The sequence below is a fragment of the Juglans microcarpa x Juglans regia genome, chromosome 6D, assembly GCF_004785595.1.
Source record: "Juglans microcarpa x Juglans regia isolate MS1-56 chromosome 6D, Jm3101_v1.0, whole genome shotgun sequence".
NCBI classification, from domain to species: domain Eukaryota; kingdom Viridiplantae; phylum Streptophyta; class Magnoliopsida; order Fagales; family Juglandaceae; genus Juglans; species Juglans microcarpa x Juglans regia.
In genome coordinates, this window is record NC_054604.1 from 815,891 (window position 1) to 827,939 (window position 12,049).

Below are 12,049 nucleotides of genomic sequence, written 5' to 3' on the forward strand. Positions count from 1 at the left end.
GATGCTAATAAGCTCGAAACAATAATTATTCTATATATGTGATCGTTTTTTTTTTTTTTCTTTTACCCAAATCCAATATCTATAAAATGTTTTATTATCTGATTAACTGCTACGATTTGTACGGATCAGTTTGTTTAATCTGTGTACTAATTTGGTGTTGATGTTCAACATATATATATAGATAATGCTACATACAATCGTGAAGTGTGTAACTGTCATACAGTTAGTTTAAAAAAAAAATAGGATCCATTATTAAAAATTTAATTTTTTACATGTAGATCCCTTATTTGTTTATTTTTTTTCAAAGTGGCTGTGCGACGTTTGCATACTCACGACTGTAATTATCATTTATATATATATATATATATATATATATATATATATATCTTAACCTAGTGGTTTTGTTATTTACTCATGAACTACTAATTTTGAGTGACTGAACTATTAATATTCAGGGTCTTTTTATGCAGCTTGAATTCATGTGAAATCGAGCATCATGTGTACTACCAAGAAAGAAACAGAATTGATCGATATCGAAGATCATGCATGCATGGGCTAGCAAATTTATAAATTTGGGCGAGCTAATTAATTCCTAATTAGGACGTACATTATTAATTAATATTGGGCATTTTGATCACTCAGACAAGTCTGGATCAATACCAAGCTAGCTAGCTTGAGGCACTAGCGCCTTTGGTTTAAACTAGTTATTGTTTTCTTCCTTTTGTTTAATTGATATACATGACAATTAAGTTGTAATCAACAATATTAATTCCTCCGCCGCCACAAATCTAGGGCACCCTTGAATTTTGGTGCTTCGATTAATTTTTACATGAATAATTTTATATACAATCATAAAATATGCAACTGACACGTAATTACTTTGAAAAAAATTAGAGATCACTATTAAAAAATTAATTTTTTTATGTGAGTTCTATATATTTATTCATTTTTTTTAAAACGATTACGTTACAGTTACACAATTCACAATTATAAATATATATATATTTTTTTTTTAACATTAAATACTGCAAGTAATTGGCTGTATGGCCCCTCTTTTGAGATAGGTCCAACACATGCAAGCGGTCCAAAAGCCCAAAACCCAAACAAAAATAATCTCTTAACAGTTTTAAAAACTTTTCAAGGAAAACAAAAATCTCCGTGAGATCAAGAAAATAAAGATGAGCAATTTCGCACGATCGATATTGTTTTTCAGATTTTCTTGTGTACTGCAATTTCACGCCGTGTTGTTGAAAAAGTTGTAATTTCACATCATTAAACAAAAATAATTAAACACACTTGGGGAAAATAAATTACAAAAATCCCAGACTACAAGGATTTTCTATAGTTTTTTTTCAAATTATATAGCTTATATATATATATATATAGGAAGATAAAGATCATCTGAATACAAATGCCCTTCATAATATTTATTATATATTATGTTTGTGAATTATCAACCAAAATTAATATTCAATAAAAGCTACATATAAATACTACATATAATATCCGACTTTCTTTCTGAACTCTAAAATTCAAGAAGATAGCCAGCAATTTTAGCATAATATTACAGTGTACACTGTTCTCTCTCTAATCTACTCTCTATGGGTCTCATTCTCCTCTACAAAACTTTTAAGGCTATGTTTGGATACAAAGATCAACTCAATCCATCTCAAACTAATCATTAATAGAATTCATTACTTTTTCAATTTCTTATAAAAAGTTAAATACACATCTTAATCTATTTTATACATTTAAACACATATATCATCAACATATTTACATTCAACACATCTGAATAGGATCCATAATACATTACTATTCACAAATCAACTGAGATTACCTCAGCATCTAAACGTAGTCTAAATACAGTTTTTATTTTTTATTTTTTATAATTGAATATACTATTTTACAAAGCAACTGAGCCAGACCTATAGTTTAGAGCTTTTTCAACTCCAGTACTACTAAATATATTCCAAAGATTCTCACGCAATCATATATGCTACATTTTGTTTGGATAAGTACTAGGCACAATCATAGATAGAAAAGGCATTTTCTAACAGTACTGCCAAAGCCTCATCATATCTCTCAATTACAAAGCAAGAAGAATCAAACCATCGATCCAAACACCCGCACGACAAAGAAAAAACTTATTTTCTAGAAAAGAAAGATGGATGTTAAGCAACGGATCATCCATGAAAAAACAAACCAGAAAAAATGAGTGTAGGTTTAGCCGGTGTAGATGTGGACACCAATGACAATGAGGAAGATGGTGATGAGGACGAAGTAAATGATGGCATGGACCAAGATAGAAGCACCGCTTGTCTGCATGTTCCCAAACTCGATCAACCTCCCTCCCGCTGGTATCTGAAACAACAGCCCCGGACTAAGCAGCACGAACAGCACCACTGCTATTATCACTGGCCCCCAGTCCGCCATATCACACTTTGCACACTAAAAACAGAGACTTTCAGGAAGAGAATGAGAGAGATACAGAGACAGGGAAACACGAAGCCCGAGTTATAAAAGGGTAGTGCACAGATCTTGGGAGTATTAAGGTACTGCGTAAGGTCTGAGAAAGAGCGGTGGGGCCGGCTCTCTACTGGGGAAATTAACAGAATGACAAGTGCGTTGATCTGATCTGACCTGGCTTCTCGTAACAAAGCATATTGTTTTCGTGCTTTCAACGGCTGCGATTCTCTTGGGATCAAAGATGGGACAGTTTGTGCTTCATCTGGGGTTGTCTGCTTTTGGGTCTGCTTCTGATTTTCACTGATCTGGTTAAGCTATCTCTCTTTGGTTTTTACTTGGTTTGCCCATGTAAAGCATATGCTAACTGATAATTAATTATGATATATATGAAAAATAGGCATCTTTCATATAGCAGACATGCGCAATATTGCAGAAAGGTATTTTCCCAAACTGTGTACGACCACAAATGCATCAGACGTGTTCTTCCAATGCAACTATTTATAATGCTATAGTACTCCTGATAATTTTGAATTATCCAGAAACACAATGTTTGCAGATGATGATCAAAGTAATTTAGATAGTAAAAAATATTATATATAGAACAATTGTATCACTTTCTTTTTTGGGTTACACGGTTATCAATAAGGAAAAACTGCAAACCAACCACGCCATCGCAATTAAAGAACTGGTAAAACAAGGTATTTGAATCAAAGAGATCAATCAAAAGAGGCCAAAATTACAATGAACATCATGAAGATATATAAAGATCAGATGAAGGCATGAAGCAGCTACAATCAGTACACAAAGAAGAAATCGTGAGCTAGCCGGTGTAGATGTGAATGCCAAGTGCCAAAATGAGGATAGTGAAGATGCAAAGGAAAATGAGGGTGTGAACAAGTACGGCCTTGCCATTGGTGGTGAAACTGCCAAACTCGATGTGGCGGGAGTTCCCGGGGATCTGGAATAGGAGTCCTGGGGACAGCAGAATGAACAGCAGTAACCCAATTAAAATGGGTGCCCAGTCCAACATTGCTAGCTGCCTTTGTCTTCGGCTTTGGCTTTGAAATTGAATTGCAGACTCTGATCATTAAATGAATAGTCCAACGAACAAAGCTTGGGGATTTTATAGAACGTTTGTTGAAGAAAAGTTTGATTCCACAGCAGCAGTACTTTAAATTGAATTGCTTTACGTTTTTCTGCATGTATGTCCCAGCTCTTTTATTCGTTTATCTATACGCATGTATGTGCTGCTTTTTTGCTTGGCCAAAGCACAAACAATTGTACTTAGAGAGGTACCTGATGGGTCTTTTTAATCACCTCATGTATCAGTTAAGACAATACATCAATTAGAGATCATGGGAGTAAATTTGAATGAAACTAGAAAAGCTGGGGATCCAAAGATATCTTTTCGATCAAGTAATGTATCATAGATATAGGCTCCCGTGTGTGCCCCTTTAGTGCTGTCAAAGATTATAACCTGTTGATCCTATTAAACTATCCTGTCAAGTTCTTACTTTCTTCAAATGAGGATACGGAGACAATGAAAATGAAAATCTCTAGCGAAAGCAATGTCAAAATAGTTCATTAATGTAAGATTGGATCTATTCGATAGACTATAATAGGTGGGTAGGCGCATATATATCTGAAGCTTCTAAAACTAATATGAGAATCTCTTGCTTTAATTATACATATCTTGTATCAAACGCAACCATTACTTAAGGTTAATGCGAGCTTTTGATTCCTGCTTATGGCAAGAAGATTCTTTCACAAATGCCTCTTTCTTAATTTACTGTTTCTTTCCAGTAAAGAAATGCATCTACAAGGCGCCCCAGTTGTTGGGTTTCGCATCTCATCATGAGCTTTCTTTCATGGCTTTTTCAAAAATATGCATAGTAATGCACGTAAATCGCATATATGATCGGTGTTGTTTGAAAAAAACTAACATCAACGAACTTGCACGTACTCATTATTGATAAATTAGCAATTAGATGAATGTGCAGCATGAAGATATCGTTATTTTATTTTTATTTTTTTGAGTTCCCTCTGCAATTTTTTCTCTCTTCATCATTTTATAAGTCCCTTCGGTTCAGTACCCTAGCTCCCTCTGTTAAGTGAGGTTCGTTCATGATTATTGAAACTAACGCCTATTTATGCTGTAGTTTTTCAATAAAGTCTATTATTAGTCTTTTGTTATTATAGTGAAACTTTGTTACCGTGCATCTTGGGACAATATGATTATTAATGCTATGTAATTTTCAATGTTGTTTATATAAAGTACCTCTCCATCTGTAATCGGCAGAACATCAGAATCAATCAACAAGTATTTTGGTTGAAGTTCTCCTCCATTTTTCATCTTTTTACCACACCTCTGTACCAAAATACCAACAGTTGGTATCAGAGCAGCTTTCGGTCTCTTTGGGATATGATGGCTGTGCCTGGTTCATCAGCAACTCTTCCCATTTTTTTGGTGAAAATTATGACTATTGGAGCATAAAAATGAAAACCCTCTTCCTACCTCTTGATCTGTGGGATGTCGTTGAAAATGGAGTCTCTTCAGCTGCTGAAGGCATGTCTGAAGGAGCTTCTGATCTTACCTGAGTTAAGTCTGATAAGCAAGGGGATGCAAAAACCTTGTTTATTCTACAGCAGGCCAGTTGTGAGTGAGTCCATCTTTCCAAGGCTGATCAGGGCTTCTTCTTCCCAGCAAGCTTGGGAGATCCTGCAATAAGAATTTCAAGATAATACCAAAGTTAAAACTATCAAACTTCAAGGGTTAAGAAGGGAACTTGAAAATCTCAAAATGAAAGAATCAAATGAGGCCTTTGATGAAAATATTTCATATGAAAGGATTTTTCAAAAAATCCTCATAAGCTTGATAGAAAAATATGAGCATGTTGTGGCTACCATTAAAGAAGCTAAAGATCTCTCTTCACTTTATGTCACCGAGTTAATGGGCTCACTTTATGCTCATGAACAACGGATTGGCTGAAGGAATGAGGTGTCTTTGGAAAATGCATTTCAATCCAAAGTTAGTCTAAAGAATCAAAAGCAAAAGGACTTCAAGAAAAAGTTCAAGGGCACAACAAAAGGAGGAGAAAATTTTCAAAAGAAGAATGGAGAATTTTCACCTTGTGGTGTTTGCAAAAAGACTAATCATTTGGAGAAAGATTGTTACCATCAGGGCAAGCCACAATGCTCAAATTGCAAGAAGTTTGGGCATGAGGAGAAAGATTGCTGGTTCAAGAATAAAAATCAGCAAGCAAATTTCACCAAGGACAAGAAAGAGGAGTTGTTCTAGACTTGTCATGTTGCAGCTGAGAAAAGAAGAGAGTGGTTTCTAGACAGCGGGTGCAGCAACCATATGACACCAGATGGGAGCTTATTTTCTTAAATTGATAAATCTATATGTGTTAAAGTGAAGCTTGGAAATGGAGATTTGGTGGAGGTAAGTGATAAAGGTACGATTGCCATGGAAACCAAGAGAGGGACTAGATTCATAAAAGATGTTCTTCATGTTCCTAGCCTTGATCAAAGTTTGTTAAGTGTTGGGCAAATGATGCAAAATGGCTACTTACTTCACTTTGAGGGAGAGCTATGTGTCATTATTGATTTGAGGAAAAACAACCAAGTGGTGGCAGAAGTTAAAATGGGAAATGGGAGAAATTTTCTATTACTTAGCAATACCCAAGAGCAATGATGATCAAATCTGATGAAACAACTCTTTGGCATCAAAGGTTTGTTCATTACAACCTAAATGCCTTAAGGATGTTAAATCGAAAGAACATGACAAGAGATATGCCTTTGCTGGACCAAAACATGCCTACTTGTGAATGGTGTATGATGAGAAAGCAACATAGGCAGCCATTTCCGTCATTGGAGAGCAAATCAGTACTTGAGCTAGTGCATATTGATCTGTGTGGTCCCATGAGGACACTCTCTCAAAGCCAAAACAAGTACTTTATGCTCTTCATTGATGATTTTTCAATAATGACTTGGGTTTACTTTCTCAAAGAAAAATCAGAGGCTTCTAGTGTTTTCAAAAACTTCAAATTGTTGGTTGAAAATCAAAGTGGTCGAAAGATGAAGATCTTGAGAAGTGATAGAGGGGGTGAATTCAACTCAAGTAAGTTTGATGAATTTTGCCAAGAAGAAGGGTTGGAACACCAACTGACAGTTGCCTACTCCACAACAAAATGGAGTCTCGAAAAGGAAGAATAGGACTGTTATGGAGATGGTTAGGTCCATGCTAAATGAAAAGGGCATTCCAAAAAAAGTTGTGGGCTGAAGCTATTAATACAACAGTATATGTGCTAAATAGATGCCCCACAAAGGCAGTGAAGGATATGACTCCAATTGAAGCATGGAGTGGACACAAGCCAACTGTTAGTCACTTCAAAGTATTTGGATGTTTGTGTTATATTCATGTACCTGAACAAAAAAGACACCGACTTGAAGAAAAGTTAGAGGAAGGGATTTTTCTTGGGTATAACTTTCAATCCAAGGGATATCGGATCTTCAATCTCAAAACTCAACAGCTGATCATAAGTAGAGATGTTCAATTTGATGAGCATTCAACCTGGAAATGGGAAGAAGAGCATGAACCAAATCTGACTCTTCATGTTCCAATTGTCGAGCAAGTCGAAGAGAGGCTAGAAACATCAGCTCCAAATGATCAACCTTCATCACCATTCTCGATTTCAGGAAGTGATAACAACTCTAGAAGTTCAGCATTTTCATCACCCGAGACTTCTCCAAAAAGATTCAAGGCATTGAACAAGATCTATGAATCTTGCAACTTCACTTCTATAAAGCCTGAAAATTATGCAACAGCCTCTAAAGAACAAGTTTGGGTGGATGCAATGAAGGAGGAGATTAGAATGATTGAGAAAAACAATACATGGGAGCTGGTTGCATATCCAGACAATAAGGATGTTATCGGAGTTAAGTGGGTATACAAAAAAAGCTCAACCCAGATGGTTCTTTAAACAAGTGTAAAGCAAGATTGGTTGCAAAGGGCTATTCATAACAGGCTGGGATAGATTTCAATGAAACCTATGCACCCGTAGCTAGGTTGGACACCATCAGAACAATAATTGCACTTACAACCAAAGAAGTTGGAAGATCTTACAACTTGATGTAAAATCAGCTTTTCTTAATGGAGGACTCGAGGAGGAAGTGTATGTTTAGCAACCCAAAGGCTTTATGAAGGAAGAATGGAAAGTATTTAAGTTAAAAAAGGCTCTCTATGCACTTAAACAAGTACCCCGAGCTTGGTACAGCAAATAGATGGCTATTTTTATGATCAAGGCTTCAAGAGAAGTGTTAGTGAACCTACACTTTATGTCCAACTCAAAAGGTGAAAGTTTGCTCATTGTCTCACTTTATGTTGATGATTTAATTATAACAGGAAATAATTCGATTATGATTGAATCATTCAAACAAGAGATGATGAAAACATTTGAAATGAGTGATATGGGACTAATGCACTACTTCCTTCGAATGGAAGTATATCAAAAGAGAAAGTCTACTATGCCATCCCACTATGACCGCTCAATTTGACTGCTGATCAAAATTATTTTTTATTTTATTTTTTACTTAGTGGTTAAGGAAGTGAATTTAAATGTATTGGTATATTTTTTTTATTTTTTAAAAATATTTAAATGTATTAAAAAAATGTGAAAAGAAAAAGGAAAAAAATAAAACAAAACCACTGGGCAGCACGCCCAGCGGTAAGAGTGGGGCGGCATAGTAGCCCCACTCATATAAAAAAGGTGGCATTTTCATTTTACAAAGGAAATATGCTATTGATTTGCTCAACAAGTTCAATATGGCTGAATGCAAATCAGTAGCTACTCCTTTGATAGCAAATGAGAAATTGAAGAAGGAAGATGGTGTAAAAGAAGCCGATGCAGCAACATATAGGAGTTTAATTGGAAGTTTACTCTACTTGGGTGCCACTCGGCCTAACATCATGTATGCAACTAGCCTTCTCTCAAGATTCATGCAATGTCCAAATCAAATCCATTTTGGAGCTGCTAAAAGAGTGTTGAGATACATTCAAGGCACAAAGGATTTCGGCATTTGGTATAAACCAAGTTCTCATTCAACTTTGACTAGTTTGACTGATAGTGATTGGGCTGGTTCTGTGGAAGATATGAGAAGCACATCCGGTTATTGTTTTAATCTTGGAACTGGTGTGTTTTCATGGGGATCAAAGAAGTAAGGATCTGTAACACAATCCACAGCCGAAGCAGAGTATTGGCTGCTGCTGGAGCCATAAATCAAGCTATTTTGCTAAGTAAAATTCTTGAAGATATGGGTGCAAAATAGCAGCTACCAATTGTGATTTATTGTGATAACAAATTAGCAATAGATATAACAAAGAATCATGTCTTTCATAGCAGAACTAAACATATTGCAATTAAGTATCATTACTTGAGGGAAGTAGAAGCAAAAGGAGATGTGAAGCTGAAGTTTTGCAAGTCCAAAGAACAAGTTACTGATATTTTCACAAAAACACTTCCAAGAGACAAATTCTAGATGTTGAGGCTCAAACTTAGAGTGTCAGAAAAATGCATCAAGGAGGAGTATTGAAACTAACGCCTATTTATGATGCAGTTTTTCAATAAAGTCTTTTGTTATTATGGTGAAACTCTATTATCATGCATCTTGGGACAATATGATTATTAATGCTTTGTAATTTTCAATGATGTTTATATAATGTACTTCTCCATTTGTAATCGGCAAAACATCATAATCAATCAACAAGTATTTTGGTTGAAGTTCTCCTCTATTTTTCATCTTTTTACCACACCTCTGTACCAAAATACCAACAATGATGCAATTATTCATTGTAGTTCCTTTGATCGAGAAGGGAGAAGCGGATCCCCTGGTGCTCTTTCTCTTCCTTTTCCATTGTCTATTCATTTTCCCTTTTTCTCTCTACTTATAATGGTTTTCTCATAAGTATGTGCCAATTTTGAGACTAATTCTTTGACCACCACACATCACCCCAACATATATGCATGATCGTGAAGATTTTCAGCTTTGTCTATCTCGACCAACATCATCCAAACTGTAGCCTCTCCGATATCTCATGTGCTACATGTGCCACCAGATATGAGTGACCGTTTTCAAAAATAGGGGCACTGATTCTATAGCTACTAGCTAGGCCATTGTGAGGAGGAATTTTCTTAGTCAATCTTATGATGGCTGACTCCACCTATTCCTCCTCTTCCTGCCATTCGATCTACATATCTATTATATATATCTTACACAGATTTCCCTATATGTTATATCTTGTAGTACCTTTATCATTATTGTATAATTTGGATATACGAAGTTAATTCCCTATATGAGTTCGCTCGACATGACACTTGAACGAAGCTCAATTTATGAGTTTGCTCAAAGTGCGCTCAACAGTGAGCTCGAGGGAATTTCACCCTGTGAGTTCATTTGAGTCTCGCGCAATAATGGGCTCGAACAAGATACAAACCCTAGTATTCGTTCGAACTATGCTCGACACATCGCTCGAGCCAATATTTATTGATTGTTTGCTCGAGGTGCGCGCATGCTTAACACACCACTTGAGCAAATGACATATTTTTGCCAATTAGGATTTTCAGCGCTATTTTTTTTATAAATATGTAATATTTTGATTTTTTGTATGGTTTTTTCAACAATTTTCAGTGAGAACAAAAGAAACAAAGTGTGAGTGCATATTGTGAGAGAAAAAAAGCCCAAGAGTGAGTGAGTTAAGATTGTGTGATTGTAATCTCCTCTAATTAATAAAATCTTTACAGCTTTATAGACGTAAGCACATTGCCAAACCATGTAAATTGTGTGTAGTGTGATTGCTTGATCGTTGCTTTAATTTGTTTGTTTGTAATTGTTGGTGTGTATTTTTCACAACAATGTCTATTCTGAAAAATAAATTAGCATCAACACAATTTTGGACTGACTGGGTAAACTTGGGAACAATTGTAAGAAACTATCTACTAACTTACCAATTGAAGACAATGGCACATGACCTAGCATATTTTTAGAAGTTTTGAAGTACAAGCTACAAAACAAACACATACTGAGGTAGATGGTTGGATTTTGAAAAGAGTAATATTAGATACAGTCATATGATATGCAAGTCTTGTATATTCTATTTAGAAAAAGTGGGACCCACCATTACGAAGTAGGTTTTTTTTTATATGGTTCAAGATTTGTCAACTTTTTTTAAAAGAAGTATGTGAGTTTGCACACTTTAAAAATGTACAAATCATTAATTCTCCTTTAAAATATGGTCACGAAGGTTCATTAATATTTTCCGGAGGCATAATGTTATATGAAAAGTATAATTTTAAGTTGGAATAGAGGATACACCTTCCACACACGAGCTGACGATTTGATTTGTAAGATAATTTAATTTAAAACTTTTGTTGCAAATCAAATCTTGTCTTATTAGACTAGGAATATGATTAATCAGCTATATATATATATATATATATATATTTGCATTTGGGTTAATTTGTTTGACTATCAATGAATTAATTAACATGTTATATAGCATCATCATGATTATTAATAAAATTAAGCAGAATAATAATTTTGGCAAATCTTTGTGTTTGTTTTGGGAGATCACTTAAAACTCTTCAAAGTGTTCTACAAAGATCTAAGGTAGGGTGGATTTTCCAAATTATCCTATGATCACTATCAATTATTCCACAACATAATTAATTAACCACGTTACACGTTCCAATAGTCTAGTGCATATCACATAACTTCAATACCAACTAGATAATAAATCCTGAAAACAACATTAATTTGACAAAGATTTAGAAGTATCTATGCTGACTATTGTTTTTTTTTCTCCCATGGTTGGAGAAAATTAGCAACTAATTCTAAGCAAATCCCAATTAATATTCTTGATCTTCAGCATATATACAGTTTAAAGTTGCACTTCCCATCTTTTCAACTATAGAAAAACATTATATATATATATATATATATATATATATATATATTGAATTGCTATATTCACTAAAAGATCACACAAAAATAAATATATAAATTGGCATAAATTCATAAGATACGTTAAATATATTTTATAAACAAAACAAATATACAATTTAACGTATCACATATCCAGTAATGTCGATTTATGAATTTATTTTTATGATTAAAATATTTCTCGTGCACATATATATGTGTATATATATATATGATTAATGTTACATACAGTTGTGGATTGCGTAAGTATCATACGGTTATTTTAAAAAAGATTATGATTCATTATTAAAAAATTTAATTTTTTTCATGTGGATATATATATATTTATTTATTTTAAAATGATTATACGCCTTATAATTACAAGAGTAATGATATATCTATAATATTTTATATAATAATATGTTAAATGAAAGATATTTTTATAAAATTATATTATTTTTATAAAATATTTTATAAAAATACTTATCATTTAATATTACACAAAATATCGAAGGTAAATATTTTCTTAACTGTAATTATGATTTTTCTTTTTGTTATGCATTGATGTGCCTCAGCGTGGGATCCGTGCTTACTGTATACC

The 12,049-nt window shown here is 34.1% G+C and overlaps 2 protein-coding genes across 2 annotated transcripts; one reads left to right on the plus strand and one right to left on the minus strand.

The window, feature by feature from the left end:
- Window positions 1-2,034: 2,034 nt before the first annotated feature.
- LOC121268806 lies at window positions 2,035-2,837 on the minus strand. Its single transcript, XM_041173070.1, has one exon. The coding sequence runs from the start codon at window positions 2,434-2,436 to the stop codon at window positions 2,227-2,229; it is 210 nt and encodes a 69-aa protein (XP_041029004.1). The 5' UTR covers window positions 2,437-2,837; the 3' UTR covers window positions 2,035-2,226.
- Window positions 2,838-8,296: 5,459 nt separating this feature from the next.
- LOC121234526 (secreted RxLR effector protein 161-like) lies at window positions 8,297-8,692 on the plus strand. Its single transcript, XM_041130490.1, has one exon. The coding sequence runs from the start codon at window positions 8,297-8,299 to the stop codon at window positions 8,690-8,692; it is 396 nt and encodes a 131-aa protein (XP_040986424.1).
- Window positions 8,693-12,049: the final 3,357 nt, after the last annotated feature.